The sequence below is a fragment of the Siniperca chuatsi genome, linkage group LG12 (genome assembly GCF_020085105.1).
Source record: "Siniperca chuatsi isolate FFG_IHB_CAS linkage group LG12, ASM2008510v1, whole genome shotgun sequence".
In the NCBI taxonomy this organism is placed as follows: domain Eukaryota; kingdom Metazoa; phylum Chordata; class Actinopteri; order Centrarchiformes; family Sinipercidae; genus Siniperca; species Siniperca chuatsi.
This window is the reverse complement of record NC_058053.1, coordinates 12,369,772-12,390,051: the sequence shown is the minus strand read 5'-3', so window position 1 is coordinate 12,390,051 and position 20,280 is coordinate 12,369,772. Positions and strand designations below refer to the sequence as shown.

The 20,280-nt window shown below is 42.1% G+C and overlaps 1 protein-coding gene across 3 annotated transcripts; it reads left to right on the top strand.

Annotated features, from left to right (window-relative positions):
• Positions 1–671: 671 nt before the first annotated feature.
• Positions 672–18,408, top strand: LOC122885768 (matrix-remodeling-associated protein 5-like). 3 transcript variants are annotated; one of them, XM_044217354.1, is made up of 12 exons: positions 672–1,077; positions 1,733–1,959; positions 2,153–2,282; positions 3,956–4,197; positions 4,721–4,872; positions 5,648–9,234; positions 10,539–10,680; positions 11,466–11,601; positions 12,102–13,316; positions 13,465–13,672; positions 14,616–14,837; positions 15,043–18,408. In XM_044217354.1, the coding sequence occupies exons 2-12, from the start codon at positions 1,772–1,774 to the stop codon at positions 17,251–17,253; spliced, it is 8,433 nt and encodes a 2,810-aa protein (XP_044073289.1). In that variant the 5' UTR covers positions 672–1,077; positions 1,733–1,771; the 3' UTR covers positions 17,254–18,408. The 3 variants fall into 3 exon arrangements, with proteins under 3 accessions (XP_044073289.1, XP_044073288.1, XP_044073292.1); XM_044217353.1 differs by having other exon boundaries at positions 10,539–10,689; XM_044217357.1 differs by lacking the exon at positions 1,733–1,959 and having other exon boundaries at positions 10,539–10,689.
• The last annotated feature ends 1,872 nt before the right edge of the window (positions 18,409–20,280 follow it).

Sequence of the window (20,280 nt, the reverse complement as noted above, 5' to 3'; positions counted from 1 at the left end):
AAGAAGGTAAAGGCTAAATGTGATGTTTTTAGATACATTTTTTTAATTGGCTGCTTTTAATCAAGAAATATGCACTTAAATTAAATTAAATCAAGGAATGGAATTTAGTATTTCTCCACCAGAATTTAATTCTATCAGTGTGGAAAAGCCACTGAAACAGCTTTTTGTCATTAATGTAGGGACATAAAGTTTACGAATGAATAAATGAGAGAAAAACTCATATAATCAGAAAGTTTTAGTGGCTGTCAAGTCATCCTGGAGGGGTGGGGTGGGAGTCTGGTGGAACAGACTCAACCTTTTTTCAAAAGTTTTTCAAAGATCCTTGCTAAGGCCCTGCTGCAGCTTCCATCAACTGTAAGAAAATGTTGACAAAATGATTAGAATAATAAAATATAGCACTGCCTGTTATTTACTGAAGTACAGTGATGAGGTGAGTCTAAGTTCAAGCCATAACCCTTCCCCAAATTAATTCACAAAATAGATGGAGAGTAGAGCAGATGGTGTAAAATGAGCTGCAGCTCATCAGGAAGATGTCCACCTCAGTGGCTTACATGCAGTGTAAGGATTTGTGTAGCAGTAACGTGTTACCTCTGTTTCCAGAAAGCCCCTCCCTAGACAAACCCCTCTGCCTGAGCGTCACTCAAAGTTCACTCCAGTCCAGTCCCCTTTCCTAAACTCAAATACACACTCACACACATCCACTGTCATCCACACAAACGCACACATACATTCACACAGCGCCAAACGCGTTTGCAAATAGCCCGCCTGCCGCTTCCAGCGCTACGTTTCTTTTCAGCACGAGAAGACCTGTTGGATGTTAGGCTACTTTTATAGTGCGGATTTGACAAAAGTGTTACTACTTTTCACGTTTTTCCTCGCTCTCTTCAGTGACATCCTAAGTGACAACTTTTTTTGGGATCTTCTCCTCAGTTCAACAATTTTGGAGTTTATGGGTGAATAAAAACTTAATTGCATATCAAATTTCCGAACCGTACAGTTGGATTAAAATCAGCATTTGATGGGCAAAATGAATAATTCCGTGAAATAACTCACTTCTCCGGACCAAAGGATTTCAAGGTATGCTCTTATCAACCGTGACTATGCATTACAATAATCTATTCATCTCGGAAGCGTCTTGTTACAGTGCGTAATTTACTTTAATGTCGGCTTCAAGTTGAAAAGCCTCTCGCAGCTTTGCCTCTACAGTTGGTTTGATGAATTTGAATGGTTTAAGTGCGTTTGTGTGAGATTAGATAAGAGAGAGAGAGAGAGAGAGAGAGAGAGAGAGAGAGAGAGAGTTTCTGTGGGGTCTAGTTTTACGTCTCCCTTTTATTCTCCCTTTATTATTGAATCCTTCGCGTTTTGATATGAACTTTAATTTATGTGGTGATATATCTGTCATTCAGTTAACCTACTGGGCACACAAAAGGTCTGTTTTGTTTGAGACAGGTGCAATGTGTTAGTGTGGTAGCATGGCTCTAGTGTGGGTCTAAGGATTCAGAGTGTCATGTGTTGTACAGATTGAAGTCCCCTTGAGTCAAATTTGTGTTTTGGGACTGTATGAATAAAATTACTTGACTTGTGCTTGTATTTGTGTGTGTGTGTGCCTAAAGTGTGGCTAGGGAGAGAGAGTGAAAGAGAGAGAGAGACTCCCATCTGGATTTTGGGACATGTCACTGTGGTGCACTTTGCTGCTCTCCATCAGTCTTGACTTCCTTTTTCTCTTTGGCAGTGATAATCACAGTGTAGCTTCTCCTCTCCTGGAGTGAAGATGTGTCGGAGTGTGTGTGTGCCGGTGGCACTGCTGACTCTACTGGTGCTGACACTTGTGGTGCCCATGGGCCAGGCCTGTCCCAGAAGCTGTAACTGCTACCAGGCCAGCGAAGTGCACTGTACCTTTCGTTCCTTACTCACCATACCTCCTGGCCTGCCTGCACACACACGACGCATAAACTTAGGGTAAGGGAATGCATGTAAGCACATACACAAACAAGATTCTAAGCTAAAGTGCTTTTATTTACCTTGAAACACTCCCACAGAGTTTGGAATCAGGTGTCAAACTACAGTTAAGTAATGAGTAAATATGGAAATAATTCTATTTGTTGACTCATCGACGTCTTACGTTAATGATGCTGCTTCTGTGCTCCCGTAGGTTCAACAGCATCAGCAGCATCCATGACAGTTCTCTGGCTGGGCTAAAGAGGGTGGAGCTTCTGATGCTTCACAGCAATGACCTCCACCATCTTCCAGCTGCAGTGTTCAGAGATATGAAATCACTACAGGTAACAACAACATGCACTGAACGCATCAATATTAAAGTATACGAATAAAATGAAAGGGGATTCCATTCAAAACCAAACTAGAGGATGATTATTGGGTAGGACAGGTGACAAAATGATGCATAGACAACATTTTGAGGCGGTGAAGATGATCCTACAGAAGCCTCTGTTTCTTCTTGTTTTACAGTTCTTCTTTATGGAACTACAGTAGACCTGTCTCTCAGGCAGCTAACGGCAGCCAACACTGAAAGTGTCCTTAACTGTCCTTTGGCAAACCAAACTATCAATGCTGGATTCTAAAGCATATGGCTGTTAATGCGGACAATAAACCAGTGTTTCCTCACATTTAACCTTTGATTCTTTGGAGATTCAGGGTTTTGCAGGACACAGATGTGAATTTCAAACCTGGAGCAAGTTTATTTACTTTAATTCCTCTTCAGCCTGAGGCAGGGAGAACCATACAGGGGCTCCTGCACTATTTCAAAGGGGTTAATTGCAGAAAGCTCAGCTCTTAAACTTTCTACATGTGTAGTAATTGTAAATTACACTCTGCGTAGCTCCCTAACTATGAGAGATGAATGTAGTTAAACTGTTTGACAGAACAGATTTCAGTTTTTAGCAACATGATTAATACAGGGACTATCACGATATATAGCATTTATTGAAAGGGTGTGGTACAATTTAGAGAGAATGCTACATTGATAAATGTGCCTAAATCTTGCATTCATACTGTTAATAATGAATGGATTTTTAAAATGATACATTTTAAATTTGGTCTGTGAAATCAGTTTGCAAATGAACAATTTACATGATTCTGTTCACATTTTTCAATACATTTTTCTAATTTCTGTACTACTAATGCATAATTGATGTGCCATCATTCTTTTCAGTGCTCAGTGACAGGAAACACACTGGACATTTTAGCAGCAACCTAAGGGCAGAGTTAGCAGTCCATGGGGAAGTGATATTACTCAACAAGCAATTGTTCCCTTCATCTCCCAGGCAGACGCTGATGTATTTGCCATTGTGTGATAATAGGATCCATATTTCCATGTGCTGACGTCGTCACGTGCTAGATCTGTCAGCAGCTGGAGCTCTTCCAGCTAAGTAGCCTCCCTGGAGATCAGATTTATCATAAGCCTCACAGAAACTAAATTCCACAACCTGGTTTTCATGGTGTGCCTTCTTAAAATTTGGTGGGTTCGCCACACATGACTAGAATAGCAATTGATCCCCTAGAGTCTTCTGCTGGGGATAAAGGGCTAAATTTCATATATGAAAAGTTGAAGACCCCCAGTATTTGCATATCCTTTTAGTTTTCCCTGCTTTGACCTGATAAACTCACAGCATGAATATATCATCTTGGTATGTGCTGTGGGCTATTTTTTCAATTTTTACATGTAAGATGGTGAGCTGCTGGAAGTATTTCCTCATATTCTTTAAATTTACATTCAGTCATTTTTGCTTACAAAGAGTTTTTCATCCAACTCCTCATCCTCATTCCAATTCCCCTCACATTCTTTTTCATAAATTCAATTTACAAGCATGTGGTGTCCAATGACAGACATATGATCATAGTTTAGACTTGGTTTCTTCATTAGCCTTGATGTCTATTATTTGATTGCTCTTCTAATCCTTCTTTTCTTCCACTCACTCCATTTCCTCTACCCCCACAGATACTAAAGCTGAGCTATAACAAGCTGAGCGAGATCTCTTCATCTCTGACCTTCTCTGGCCTGACCTCACTGCTGCGTCTGTACTTGGATCACAACCTCCTCCAGCACATCCACCCCCGGGCCCTGCTGCAGCTGCCTAGCCTCAGGCTGCTGCGTCTGCAGGGGAACAGACTGCATCAGCTGCACCCTCACACTCTGTGCACACTGTCCCTTCTGAATACATATTACTTCTCTACACTCAGGTGAGCTTTAACACTTAAAGCACATAATGTCATAATCATCGTTGAGAAGTTACAACATTTTGAAAGTTTAGTTTCAACAGTAAGCAGAAATAGCCCTGCCGGTGCTTCTGACAGTGAGAACAACACTAGCCAAGCAATAGCAAAATATAGTTAAACTAGTGAAATTACCCACCTGGTAATTATGTGATGAATGATTAACTGTAGCTGTATGAAAAAAGTAACACTTCCATTGCTGCTTATTGGTATTTAGACAAATAAACTAAAGCTATAGCATTGTCTGTTTTCCCTTTTTCTGATCTACTTATAACTACTGCAGAGGAATAACTTAGGACTGAACATGAAGGTGACGATGGAAATGATAAAAATGATGGATGATTTTCTTACCACTAACCTGTCACCTCTCATTGCCCACTCCCACTCTTTCAGCCATTCCTTCATTCCTCTTTGACTTTGATTCAACCTCTGTGTTCTCCCTCCCACTCTTCATCTCAATCTTTTCTTTCCTCTGTTTTCCCTCCTGTAGACACCTAGACCTGTCCAACAACAGTCTAACCACTCTGCCCAGAGACACCTTAGCGACGTCACCTCTGCTGGAGACTCTTGTGCTGCAGGCTAATCCATGGAGTTGTGACTGTAGGATGAACTGGTTTCTCACTTGGAGTCTGGCCCATCCAGGTGACTGTCACATCTGAAATATTACTTGTTGTTTTGTCTCCCACTTGCACATGCGTTTTATGGTGGTCATTTGTTGTGCCTTTGAGCGAGTTTAAAGAAACATGCTGTGGTTAATGCAACATGTGGGTTGCTTGAGTAACTAGAGAAGAAATAGATAAGGAGATATGGTGAGAAGGAACATGGGGAACGGATTGAGAAACAGAAGTCTATAAGCAGTCTAAGAACTGTAATATAATAAGTCAAATCCAGCCAAATGAGAGATGGGATAAATGTACTTTCTAATACATCTGGTTTTGTTATCTTGATACCTCTGACATCTCTCCACCTACTTTTCATCACACACTCTTCTCTGTTTCTCCCCATTTTCTATATCTCTTCCAGTCTGTCTTGTGGCTGTTATTGAGATGTGAAAGAGGGCTGGACCATGAAATGTGTCTCATTGATATGCCAGACTTAACCTGCCATGACTAATGTATTGATGTGTGCAAGCAGTTGAAATATAGGCTAATGATTGCTGTGTAATAATGAAGTGATGCATATTTCTGATTTATGAGTAGATGAAGTAACCGTACCTAATTAGTAAGAGATATAAAGGGTAATGAATGCTTAAGAAGAGCTGGCATGACTAATATATGACACCACTAATATGTGCAGATAGCTGAAATGTGCACTAATATGTTTGTATAGTTGCTATGATGTTATACAAGTTGATAAGCCAGAGATGGAAAGGCTGCCTTTTATGACATCATTTTCTCTGTCTCTCTCTTTCAATTAGGCTTAATGAAATGTCCCAGTGGCCCTCAGTGTCCAATCTGTGCCTCACCCAATTCCCTTCAAGGGCAAGGCTTTCTTGAGCAGACTGACCTATCGTGCACCTCGCCTGTCATCCCCTCCCCAGGAAGAGACACACCTTTGGAAACAGAACTCAGTGAAATCCAATCAAGTGAATCCTTCAGAGAGCCTTTAGGCATAGCGTCTCTGGGTCTGTCTGACCAACAAGGGAACAGTGTTGATCTGAGTTGCAACATCATTCAGTCTTCCCGGGATATTGCTCCTCTTCCAGATCTCTCCCTTTCCTCCTCTTCCCCTCTCCCCCTTGCTATGTCACTCTCCCTGGATTGCCCTGTGGAGAGACAGAGCTATGAGAAACTTTGGAGGATCCTAGCTTACTATAGTGAGACTGCAGTTCGCCTGGAGAGGGAGATCATGCTGAGTAAAACCCCGGCATTGGCCTACCGCTACAGGCAGGCAGCAGAGACAGATGGATATTATCACACTGGAATCAAGGCTTCTGTTAAAGCCAGACCACAATGGCTGCTACAGCCAGCCATTAGCATTCTGCTAAACAGAGCACAGTCTAACGGACACAAAGTTCAACTTATATACTCAACAAGAGTTTCTGCTCATCCTGACCATACTTCTCATCCCTCAATATCCTCCCCTGCTTCTCACCCATGGGTGCTGATTTCAACTAATCATACCAACACAGCACTGGCAGTAGTAGCAGGCAATAAGGTGGAGCTATCATGCCCTCTTCTAAGTTCTGGTAACCCCAAAGTACAGTGGATTCTCCCAGATGGATCCAAGCTCATCTCCCCCTCCAGAAGCCTAGATAGTAGACTCTGGGCCTCAACCTCTGGGTTACTTCTACACAAGGTGCAGCTCTCAGATGCTGGGATCTACTACTGCATAGTCCAGGCAGGCAGGGATGTAGATGTTCTCCTCCTGCGCCTAGCAGTTGAGGAGTCCTCTGTTCCGCCTTCAGGAGAGCAAGTGGGACCTCGTGTCACTGGAACAGTTGGGGAGCCCATCAGTCTGTCCTGTGAGGCATCTGGTTCACCAGCGCCTCATATGAGTTGGGTGTTACCAGATGGAAACATAGTACGGTGGGAATTGGCTGCTTCAGGTGGACTCACTATACAATCAAATGGAAGTCTCTCTCTGCCTAAACCTTCTCAGAGGGATGCTGGTCATTACCGCTGCATTGCGGTCAACCAGTATGGTAGTGACTCTCTGTCCATGCAGCTGGACTTAAACTCACGATATTCCCCTCCACTTAGGACTTCATTTCCCCGAGGGCTACAGTCAGCTGCTGGCCGGTCAACCAAGATACGGGCTCCATTACTACGTCAAGTGGAGGAAGGATCGGGGAATGAAGAGGAAGAAGAAGTGAGATCTTTTATTGGCAATAGGAAGCATCCAAGACCTCTCCAACCTCCCCCAAACAGACGTTATCCAATCAGAAAACCTCAAAGACGTGGGCCTATGAGAGAAGGCCCCCTGAGAAGAGGAGGAGGGCCTGTATCATCCACTGACCAGAGAAGAAATCACTTTGAGAACAGACATAGAGTTACCACAAACAAACAAAGGATAGACCCTCAGAAATGGGCTGACCTCCTGGCTAAGATACGACAAAAGACTGCTCACACTAATAACAGCCAGCCCATCACAGCAGGAAAGCCCACAGCTGAACCGGTGGAAAGAGGCAAAGGCGGAGATGCAGGAGGACATGAAGGAGATGATGATACAGAGAGAGGTAGAGCTGGGGAAGCAGGGGTGGAAGCAGAAGCTGAAGGGTCATCTGTTGATGATACTGATCTACAAGAGGAAGGCCTACAGCCCATTCAACCTACTCTCACAGAAATGCAAACACACACACAGAGAAAAACAGACACTGAAACAGACACAGAGATAAAGACAGGGACAGAGAGGTCAACAGAAACACAGACAGATATAGAGAACGAGACAGAGACACACATACAGACAGAGAAAACAGGTCCACAGACAGAGACAGTGACAAACCCAGAGACATGGAAAGAACCAGTCACATATACGCCAATCTCAGGAACAAATGAAATTGTCCCAGAATCAGGTGAAGGAGATGAACAAGAAGCAAACCCCAAGCCATCAAGAACCAGGCCTCAGAATCCCGAGCAGGGACTCTTTCCTAATTTGGTTCCAAACTCCCGGCCTCAAAGCCCTTGGAACTCTCGCAGGAGGATCGGACAGCGGAGACGACTCATGAACAGGCCAAGGGGGCAACCTTTGACCCCACCTCGACCTCTCCCTAACCCTTCGAACCCAAGGCCACAAACTGCAGCACCTGACACTACAACAGATCAAATTAATATGTTGTTGCTGGCGTCAACAACCACATCTCCAGCTATTTTGTTGACACGGAGTTACCGCATTAGGACTGCTCCAAACAGTGTGGCACTGAATCCTCTGTCTCCCCCTGTTTCTAACACTCTTGGTGTCACCATTTCAAAATCTGCCTCTCCCTCATCAACTCCCTCTCCCTCTCTCACCTCATTATCCCCCTCTCACACAAAGACACATATAGACATGATGACTCACTCAACCAACATCCCAGACACTGCAGAGTCCACTCTCTTCAACACACCGATACCAGCACCCACTCACTCTAATACTGCAGTTGCACAGACACATATGCCAGACACACACGCTATGACACATACACGCGGCATACAGACACACACAAAAACACACACAGCCTTAGGGAAACATGTTGATAGACCCCCACGCAAACACAGTGAAGAGCTGGAGAGGAATTTGTTGGGTGTACCAAATGTGTCCCACTCCTCCACCTCTCTCTCGCTCATTCCCTCAGCCATTGCTTCCTCCATAGTCCCCAGTGCAGCTACAACTGCCACTACTACTGCAAAAATCACAACAACTCCTTCAACTACTCTCAAGAGCACTCATTCTACTAGTTCTGCTGGAAGCTCTACGAGTACATGTACTACTACAGCTAGTGAGGACACACTTCCCACAACAACTACAGTTACACCTATGACTACAAGTCCCATCACGTCTACTACAACTACAATTATTATTCCAACATCTAGCACTACCAGAAGCACTACAACTGCTCTTACCTCTACTACTACCACCACAACTCCTATTCTTACATCTACAACTCCCACTACCACCACTACTTCTTCATCTACTTCTACTACTACTTTAATCACCACTACCGCTATTAGTACTACGATCTCATTCAAAGCTATTCCCACAACTCCTATACCCACTACTACTACTACTGCCACTAGTACTAGAATTATCATCTCAGCTAAAACTTCTCCAACCACTACAAGGGCAGCTACACCCAGTACACCTTCTACTACTACCTCAACAATGACATCAACAAGTACTAAAGCATCATCCAGAGAGAGGCCAAGCATTGGCCAAGTTGACCCCAGAGGAAGGCCTGTTTCTGGGGCTCCAAACCAGAGTCGACACCCTACTGACTGGAAGAACCCCGGAGCTAATTCTATTCCTGATTCACACAGCAGCAGGCCACACTTTTCCCCCTCCCCTTTGCTCCCTTCCGCCTCTGGGGTGAGTTCAAATTAATTGAAATAACATAATATTGCCATTTTGTGGATACTTTTACCCCAAATGGGTCTTAAAGCAAGCGCATACATTACAACAAGAGTAAGAGCCAAGCTAGGACCTCAGTTTGATCTTTATTTGTTAGTTGAATTGTTAATTTATTTAAAGTTTCCCTATTTTTCTGCTCCTTGCTTTCAGTCATTCATTCAATTATTCAATTATTCATTTCTTCATTTCAAGTGCACTCTTAAATGTAGTTTGCAGTTCAAGTATATAAAGCTATTTTTCTTTGTTTTCAGCTAAGTGGAACTCAAATTAACATGTTTTCTAAGTGAATGCTGGCCCAGAAAATAACAGTGCACACATATCTAACACACACACACACACACACACACACACACACACACTATACTTGACTGTGCAAGTCCTTGGGCAAAAGCTTAGCAGAAATGCACAATAGATCTGAAAATAGTCTAATCTGTATCCACATGACCTGCTATTAAACCTAAGGGATGTTTATGACAATTCTTCAATTTCATGGATTTTCCAGAGCTCTGCCAGATCTAAAGAAGAGATGAAAAACGTATGTTCCATAATCAACAACATTATTTGTTTTGAGAGCTTAACCCCCTGGGATTTAAAATAATCAATTGTTAATTAATTTCCAGAGTTTAGTTGGCAAGTCTCTGCAGACCAAACCACTGGGTCCACCACAAATGATCCTAAATCTGGGATCACAGTAATGCTACAATGAATTTGTGATCCTATTCCACAACAATGCTTAAAAAATGTAGCTTTTAGAAAAATAGTGAAGTAATTACAACCTTTTTAGGAAAAGTTTTACTGAAGAGTTTACTCATTAATGTCAGTACCTCTCAGTTTTTAAGGTAGGTAACTTTTTTTAATAAAGCTTTTGGTACTGATGTATAATGGTCTGCATCTTCACCTCTACAACTAAGTTTTGATTAATCTATTTGTTGGCTTCATTTTGGTTAGGTGTTTTTTCCCCCTTGAAAATTGTTATATAGATAGCACTTGGCCAAATGATCTGTTGATTACATTGTGGTGATCATGTAAATTTGGTATTTTTGCTATTAGACAATTCTCATTTTTTATTAAAATAAAAAAGCTTGCAAGTCCTCCAATCACATGCTATTTAGGTGAAAAATTAAATAAATAAACTCTTGCAAGCTGAATAATTTAATTAGTGGAGTAATGCACTCAGATATCTTATAGTGCTAACAATTTTTTTGAAGAGTCATTAATTTTATTATTCATTACTTTGTTTGCCACTATAATCTGTTTCATAGACCCCAGTTGTGAGATCCAGACCGAGGATTGCAGACCCACACATCAGGACAGTGTCGTTCCCAGCTGAGAGCATTGCCAGGCTAGCTTGTGAAGCTCAAGGAGAGCCGAAGCCCTCAATCACATGGACCAAGGTCGCCACAGGTACACAAGGTGTAGCAGATATGCACACATTTATTTCAGCATACACACATATGCACACATTCGAAACAAAACACCCTTAAATGCATGAATGTATAAATCAGGGTTCCTTTTTATCTTCAAATTACATTTATGTTAAATATTCAGTTGGAGGCCCATCAAATCTGGTTAATGGACTGATGTAAAAACTCAGCAGTTTAGTTTCAAATTATTCAGTACACCTGCTCTCTGAAACAGGCTCTAGGCCTATATTTTTAGTTATGCTGGGAAACAAAGAAATGCTTATTTTTCATCCTGAAGTCCGTAATATACGTGAATATACCATCATTTATATGGTTAAAAACTACAGACTGCAGACTACTGGATAAATAAAGGTTTGTATTTACAATCTGAAGTCACAGATTTGAAAGCAATTCAATCTTTGCTTTAGTATGTAACTATAACTGAAAGAATATGAACACATTTTACACTGGTGAAATAACCCATTAACACCCAGCATTACGCACTGGCATGCACACAATAGTCTTTTCTCTTGCTTGCCATGTGGGAAAGACATATTGCAAGAAAGTAATGGAACATTTTGTGCACTGCATCACTGACTTCATGCTGTGCCACTCAGCATGTTGCTGATCCTCCTTTCCTCTGTCTTTCTAACTTTCTTTTCCAATTTGTCTCTGTTTTCCCCACTCTGTTACCTCACTGCTGCTCTCTCTTGCTGTCTGTCTGTCTGTCTGTCTCACTCTCTCTCTCTCTCTCTCTCTCTCTCTCTCTCTCTCTCTCTCTCTCAGGAGCGGTGATGTCAATCCACTCCAGGGCTCAGCGTTTTGAGGTCTTGCCAAATGGCACCCTTGTTATCCAGAATGTTCAGCTGCAGGACAGGGGCACATACATCTGCAGTGCACACAGCTTTCTGGGTCGTGACAGGTGAGACTACTGATACCAGTTATGAATATTAATGCACTATATACCATTCAGTTACAATGACCATGGGACACAATATTTTCAGTATTAATTACATAGGCCTAAGGAAAACTGCAATTTAATTACTGAGTATTATGTATGTTGGTTGGCTGGTATTTTACCCACTTAATTTGTGAAACAAATTCAGTTCCACAGTTCCAGACCTACTTGATTTAACATTTTAAGCAGCCTAAAGTCATATGGAAATCTGTCTATATAAAATATGTTTATAAAATTTGTGTTTGAAATGTGTGACCCCATATGTGTGTGTAATTTGAATATAATGTTTCTCGAGCTCATGTTTCTATCAGGATTCCTGTTTGAGTTGTGTATGTATGTCTTTGGGTGTTTCCTTTATGTATCATATGGTATTTATGGTTTGTTTTCATTTTAAATGATTAAAATAAAAAAAATGTGTTTATGTGTTTCTATATTGAGTGTGTGTGTACTTTACTCCATGATAGATTGCTAACCACCCTGGATGTGTGGACCCGCCCCCCTCGGATGCAGCTGGCCAGCTACAGAGAAGCTACAATTCATCAGGGTGGAGAGCTGCACTTGGAGTGCCAGGCAGGTGGCGTTCCCACCCCTCTGCTTTCTTGGGTTCTACCAGATCGCTCTGTCCTGACCTCCACTGCCCCCTCCACCAGTCGCATAACTATGGACACAAATGGAACCCTCCATATCTCAGTAACTTTACCTAGTGACAGAGGAGTGTATCGCTGTGTGGCCTCCAACTCAGCAGGTGCTGCCAGTGCCTCTGTGCGTGTACACGTGTCCTTGTTGCCCCCGGTGATACAACAACCCAGAAACGAACACCTGCTCTTGTCTCCAGGGAGGCCAGTTTATGCTCACTGCTCTGCACGAGGTGCCCCACCACCAACTCTGCGCTGGCGAATCCCAGATGGGACTCTAGTTCGGCCATCCCAGTTTCTCCATGGCAACCTTTTTGTCTTGCCTAATGGGACACTGCATGTGCGAAGAGTTGGGCCTAAGGACTCAGGGAATTATGAGTGCACTGCAAGTAATGCTGTTGGAGCCGATAAGAGAACAGTGAGGGTAGAAATTGAAGGGGGAGCAGAAGGAGAAAGAAGACAGGGAGGAGCAAGAAATGAAGGGGTAAAAGCAGTTGCTACTAAAAAACCTCCTTCATCTTCACTACATAAAGACAGAACTTTGTCCATCCCCAACCACCCCTCAAATCCATTCAACTTCCCTAGACTCTCCCCTCCATTGCCCCTTGATAGATCCAGGACCTTGCCGCCCATCCCCAGCTCATCTTCTTACCCTCACCAAACCAATTCCACTAACTTACTTCCTAAAATCAATAAAACAGTCACTGCCTCCCCCGCACACTTGACCAACATCAACAAAACAAAACCCTCCTCTCTCACCCCACCCTCCCCGGTTCCTACAAATAACACCAAAGTCTTGCCCAGCATTGTAAACAACACAAGAGTTACTTCTTCTACTCCCTCTGACAATAACAGAGCCTCAGCTGTTTTGCAACCCTTGCCCGTCTCCCCCTTCAGTAAAGCTCGAATTATCTCTTCTTCACCCTCCATCACTACTGTACACTATGGCGGGATTTTGCAGCTTCACTGCTCTGTAACTGGCAACCCATCACCCATCATCATTTGGAGGACCCCCAACAGGAAACTGGTGGACATGCACTTCAGGTACAGGGGATGTGGGTTTGTGTGAGAAAAAAAAAGAGATCACTTTGTTGGTTGTACAATTAAATCTTTTGACAATTCTGTTAGTATTCATTTTATACGTCTGTCTTTTTGTGATTTGTGCATATGTTCATCTACATTTGAATTTCAGTTTTGACCGACGTCTGAAGGTGCATCCTAATGGCACCTTGTCAGTCCAGGCAGTAACAGAGAAGGATGCTGGAGACTACCTGTGTATCGCACGCAACAAGGTCGCAGATGATTATCGCCTCCTGCATGTCTCTGTGGCTACCAAGCCTGCCAAGATCGAGCCCAAGCAGCCGCTCAATCAGATGGTGTTGTTTGGCAATCCACTGAAGGTGAGCTAAATGAAAAAGAACATAATCATATTTCATCTCTGCCTAGCTCCAAATAATGATGTTTATTCAATAAACAAATAACAGCAATTATTGGGTAAAACTAACATGATTATTGTGATGCCAGATGGTCTTTTCACTCAATCCATATATCTGATGTGCAGGCATTTTTCTCAAAGATTGTCCATTCCTTGGGTATTTTGGTTGTTTAAATTTAATTCATTAAGCAATTTGTGAATACATTTACGTTACATAATTTCAAATAAACATCAAATTCAAACTACTTGTTTAACAAGATTTGTTTTACTGTATATCATATACAGTTCAACACTCACACACTACTGTTGGAAACTCGCACCAAACCTTAAACCTTGAAAACAGTCCATTTCCCATTTTTTAGTATTATTTTTTGTAGGCAGTGATATGTGTTGGGTGTCTTTTATTGCTGTGTGTGATGCCAAAATTTTCTACAGCTTCAAGCTGTGTCTGTGGCTGTTTTTTGACTCAAAAAGAAAAGAAAGACCTGTCAGGTCAGCCTGTTATGAATCATCAGCCATGGCCTTCAGGGGATAGTACTTCACACATGAATATTCAATAGCTCAATGAAAAATAATTTCAAGTGGAGTGAAATTCAAGAAAGAGGACACAGTATTATTGTGGGAATTTGTTGCCCTGCATTTTTCTTTTAAACATTAACAATCTTTAAATGGTTTCGAATGCATCTAAATCTGTGGTTGGTTAGCAGTGTTTTCTACTGTGAGTTTTATTTTTTAAGGGCCTAAATACAGCCTTAAAAAAGCCTAAATATACAGTACAGTATGTATCACTCCTCTTTACAAAGATACCATGTTGTGATTTCCCAATAGTTCTCAGAAGTTCAGTTTTCATCAAAATAAAAGCCACAAAAACTTTTAAATGATAGCAATAATTATCCTGTTCCCTGCAGATGGACTGCCAGGCATCAGGACTGCCTGACCCAGCTGTCCGTTGGAGCTTACCAGATGGAACGATGGTGAACAGTGTATTGCAGGGAGAAGACAGAGGAGGGCGAGCACGGAGGCTAACTGTGTTTGACAATGGGACGTTACTGGTTCCAGCAGTGGGTATCGGACAAGAAGGAGAGTATACGTGCTATGCTGAGAATCAAGGAGGTCAAGACACCATGAAGGTAAGAAAATCATTTCCTCCTGGAGAAGACTTAAGGATATTCATTTATTTTTTTTTTCATGTATACTTTCAATCAAAATGTTGTTATATTATGCTATAATTTAATCATGCTTTAATTTACTTATTCACATTACACATAAAATAAATGCAACTACAAATTCATTCAGTCATTAATTAAATCCTTGATTCAAATTCAATCCTTTAAGGTCAAAGTAAAGGTCATGATGACATCTCCACCAACCTTCACTAATGGCAGAAGCTACCACGTCATCAAAGTACGTCAGGGGGCAACTGCCAAAATTCACTGCCAGGCTACAGGAGATCCTGCCCCGGCAGTGACATGGTTTTCGCCGATGCGCAGTGTCATCCCACGAAGTTTGGGATCTGGTTTTTATCCTGAGCGGGTTGTGGTGGTTTCGGATGGAACTCTGGAAGTGCGTCTGGCTCAAAAGATTGACACAGGAAACTATACATGCCGAACAAGCAACTCAGCCGGGGAGAGGAGCATGGTGGTGGGCCTAGAAGTGGAGGCTCCTAACCATGGACAGAGTGGCCAGGTGGGAGGAAGAGGTTGGAGTACTAGCAATGGGCCTGGTAGTAGTCATAGCAGTAGATCAGAGGACAGCATTAATAATGCAGGGATAAACCAGTATGGATTTACAAATGGAGTCACAAGCAAACTTGGTAGCAATAACAGCAGTAATAATGGCTATAGTGATAATAATGGCAAGATAAGAAACATTGTACCAAACACTGCCGTTAACATAGCAACCAGTGACTTTAATACTGCCCTTAGGAGTGATAGTCAAAATGAATTCAACAGGCCTGTCAGTGGAAATACAACCCAACATGGTAGCAGTGTAATCAGTGTCGGGGTCAGCATGGCTAGGAATATAGGCATTAAAGCAGATAACATTGGAATAAATAGAAATGGACCTGGCATTATGAGTAGTAGTAATAGTGTGGGTAACAGTCACAGCACAGTCAGAGGAGATAGTGTACAAAGGAATCCTGCAACTAATGACGTCATTGCAGGAAAGGCTAGTTATGACGCTAACACCAGTAGAGACAGTGGCAGGATAAGTGGTATTTCTAGAAATGCTGGAGTTTTAAGCAGCAGTGTGTCTAATTATGGGGCTTTTACTGGCACACTCAGAGGAAATGGGTTCAGTAGGAGTAGCAATATAGGAGTGACCAATGATAACAGCAGCAATAGTGTTGGTTTGAGTAGTACTGGAAGAGCTGCTAGTAATACAGGTACTAAAAATTTTACTAACACAGTTGTGGGTGTGGTAACGACAGTGAAGCAGCGAGCGGTGAAAGGCCAAACTGTACTTTTGCCATGCCCCTCCCAAGGCTCCCCTCCTCCTCGTCTGGCCTGGCTTCTGCCAGGTAATGGTGTGTTGCCAGCTCCTTATTACGGCAGCCGACTCACTGTGCACCGAAACGGCTCCTTGGAGCTGCGAGGAGTGCGGGTGAGTGATGACGGGACATTGGTATGTGTGGTTAGGGGTGAGAGAGGAGAGACGAGGATACAGGTGAAGCTGGAGGTCTTTGAGCCACAAGAGGAGGCCAGATCTCCACAAAGGGGACCGGCTGTGGAAAGACCTGTGCAGGAAAGTGCTAGTTTAATTGAGACGCCTCGCTCAGGAGCCTTATTGGATTCAGCTCAATCCTTAAGCTCAAGGCCAGTGTTGCCTGAGACGCTTCATCCAAGAATCCCAGTTACTCAAAAGCCTCTACACAGAGGCCCGTCTTCACCTGCTGCACCTCGTCCAGTTGGCCCTCCACCTCGCTCAACTGGCCCTGTCTCACAGCCAGCAGTGAGCACCAGAACGGCTCCCTTGTTGAGCATCATTAATGGAGAGACCCTGCGCCTGCCTTGCGCTGCTTCTCAAACTCATGGATACACCCAGGGCTCTCTTTCATGGACCATGCCCAGTGGCAAGGTACTGTCCCGGGGTGAGAGTGGTGACTCAGCCCGATACCAAGTCCAAGAGGATGGAACACTAACAGTGCAACAGGCCTCCGTGTTCGACCGCGGCAGCTACACCTGTAGATCCACCGGTCACGACTCCTCCGCAGTTTTAGTCATCACGGTTCCCGTTATCGTCATCGCCTACCCCCCACGCATCACAAGAGGGCCCTCCCCTGTGACCTACACACGCCCCGGGGTTGCTGTGGAGATGCCGTGCCTGACCATAGCAACACCCCAGGCAATAGTTACTTGGGAGACACCAGACCTTACACAGCTGAGAGTGATGGGTCAGGCTCGTATCTATGGCAACCGCTACCTTAGTCCTCAGGGTTCCTTGGTGATACAGAACCCGACAAGTAGGGATACAGGATTTTACAGATGCACCGCCAAAAATGTAATAGGAGCAGACACCAAGGCAACCTACCTGCATGTTATATAATGGGGTGAAGCAAACACACACACACACACACACACACACACACACAAACATGCAGTAGAAAGACAGAGACTACCAGTCTTCTGAACTGGTGAATGAACTCCTCTGCTGTTAACACTAAATGTCCTACATGCCCAAAGAAACTGCAAGGCTCCGTGCAGGAGATACTGCTGAATCTCAGAAAAGACACTACTAATATACAGGTGTATCTCATGTATGTATTTTTAATGTATGACTTTGTTTTCAATACTGTAAGGTTTTTATATCAGGAGTTGGAAGATTCTCTGCTGCTGATACAGTGCATTTTTCTCTGTATAAACAAATCATTTGTGTTTAAGGAGGGTACCCTTAACCTGTTGTGCCTTGTTCTTGATCTCATCAGCCTAAAACCCATAATGAAGAGATGGAAATAAAATGCACAACATATTTGCAGTAACAAATGTAAATGCCTAAATCTGTATTAATTACAGTTAATATCTCACTCGCTTTTGTGTAAAAAAACCCCTGCAGCTTTTGAGGTTTCATTCTTCCACCTTTGCGCACGTAAAACAATTTTAAACTGAAGAATTGCAAAACCCACCCCCCAAAAAACATGTTGGTGATGCTTAAATACAAGCATGCTTTACTTGGTTTCTTTATTTCATTACTTTATGCATTCATCCACTAACACTGAACTACAGCATTTTACTGACCGGATCACTGAATATTGTAGACACAACACAACATCAAACAAAGAGTCTGTTTGATTATGATTCACCCAAACATCAGCTTCTTCAGGACTTTTAAAACCTGTTTACTCTTCTTGTGACTTATTTGTGGGTTTCAAACCTTGACAAATATTATTCTACCACCATCGACTGTATCTCACAATCTCAAAGCAGTACTGGCAGAATGAGATACGGTACAAAGCATTCATATAAACACAATAGTCAATTCTTTGAAGCGTGATCTTAGTGATTATTTTTATATTAAAGATTGTATAAATGTGCGTGTGGTTCAAGAGCCTGCCCTAAGCTTGTGCACAAAGCCAGCAGCTCATAGTTATCATGTTTCCTGTTTTCTTTGATGTTTTTATTTTGTCTTTAAATTATTTGTCTTGTGAAGACGCCAGTGTTTTTGTCATAAAGGGAGAAATTATTAAATACTATTATGAATGTTTGATGTCTCACTAGTCACAATGAATGCTTACTATATTTTAACAGCTTCATTTTATAAATAAAAATGGAAAATAATTGAAAGTGTTTACTCCATGCAATGTCAACAGCTGAAGCACAGTTTTGTTCAGAAATATGGTACAGACACAGAGTGTGTGCTTGTGTGAGTGTGTGTAGGGTCAGAGTGAGAAAAGAAAACACCTGGTGGGAGTGCAAGAGAGAGGAAGTTAACTTTTCCTTGGGTATATTATGAGAACAGAAAGTCTTTATCCCCAGCTCAGCTGTCAAACCAGGAAATGGGGTCTTAACTGTAATGTTGATGACATCATATTGCACTCCCTGGGAAATGCAATAAAACTCACAGCAGCCTGCAGAGCAACTCCACACACCACCCTGCACTCACACCTGCCAAGTGCTGTTGACAGTGTGTATTCTCCGTGAGTCCACGAAATACTAATACTTTAAACTACTAATACTTTATACATTATATGTATGTTTTGGTCATTAGTGTGACAAAAAGTAAATGATACAAAGTGTGCAACGATCAATGTCAAGCTAAATACAGCTGTTGAACTGTCAATTCCAAAGCATCAGAAATAATGGTAAAAATGCTGCACCATGGATTTATTACTGGCTGTTTTTGTTTTCAGAGCTGTCAGCAGAGCCGTCACACCATGCGAACTGTAAACCACAACTTTTAGACTGTTTTCACTGTTTTCCCAGCTGTGAACCACTGCTAAACTTCCGTTTTGCATCGCACAGTGAGGCAATAGTGTCAATCAACAACACCCTCTAAACTCGAGAAATTTTAGTCTGCATGTTAGAATTTTTATATATTTTATTTTGTGGTGTGAACATACAGCACTGCAAAGTCAGTTAGAATTAGAGTGTAAACATGCAACTAGGACACAGCGCAGGACTATCCTCAGCCCTTGAGGCTAAGTCCAGTCACTTGGCTAATTTAGCATTCTTCAAATGAATACAATCTGTCTAAACCTGTTGATATCATGAGTCAAACCTTGTAGAAAATGAGAGTTGTTGAATTACTGAAATGTTAAAAAACAAACAAACAAACAAAAACTTGAAGCATTGCAGGGCTTATTAAAGCTTATTAAAGTAAAGTTGTTCACAGATCAAAGGCAGTACTAAAATCTTAAAATCATTGCCATGCACCACCCAGTAATTTGGGCAGTTTAGTTTGGTTTGAGTATCTAGTGGGAAATATAGTGCAGAGGAGCAACATTAGAGTTCTGTTTTGTGCTCGACATTTGTTGAGGCCAGTTGTTTTCTGTGAAGGCTTTTCATGTTTTGAATTATGTCTTTTATAGTGTTGAAGCATTTCCATCCATTGTGGCACACCGATTTTATTGTTCCATGTTTGCGATTCCTTTCAGCAAATACATTATTGCTAATCCCTCTTTGTGCAATTGCAAACTTACAAGGATATAACTAACCAATTAAGAGCACCACATGGACATTTTATTTTGCATCTATTTCACTTTCACTCCAGCTCTTGACTATAAAGAGATTGCAGAATGGGTTAAATGGCTGGATTGGACTGGCTGCAAATATATAGCAATAGCCACGACTATAATGACAACAAGTATTGTATATATTGACTATGCATCACCTCCTAGAGCAGCAACTACTTGTAATATCAACATTACAAAAACTGTACACATAAATGATGCCTTCTGTATCATACTAATCTGATAAAGTAAATCAACTACAATCACTGTTGATTATCACAAGTCATCAAATCTTTTCTTTTACACTTTGGGAAAAACAAATATAATACATGAAAAGGACTTTAGCTACATGCTTCAGACATTATTAATAAATCACTCCTACTTTACCTGGAAACTCAGCTGCACAC

Excerpts from the sequence above, each read along its gene's own strand:
- LOC122885768 (XM_044217353.1), top strand. The coding sequence starts at position 1,772 with ATGTGTCGGAGTGTGTGTGTGCCGGTGGCACTGCTGACTCTACTGGTG. Across the intron at positions 10,690-11,465 it reads GGTCGCCACAGGTACACAAG|GAGCGGTGATGTCAATCCAC; the intron begins GTGTAGCAGATA and ends TCTCTCTCTCAG. Across the intron at positions 14,838-15,042 it reads GAGGTCAAGACACCATGAAG|GTCAAAGTAAAGGTCATGAT; the intron begins GTAAGAAAATCA and ends CAATCCTTTAAG.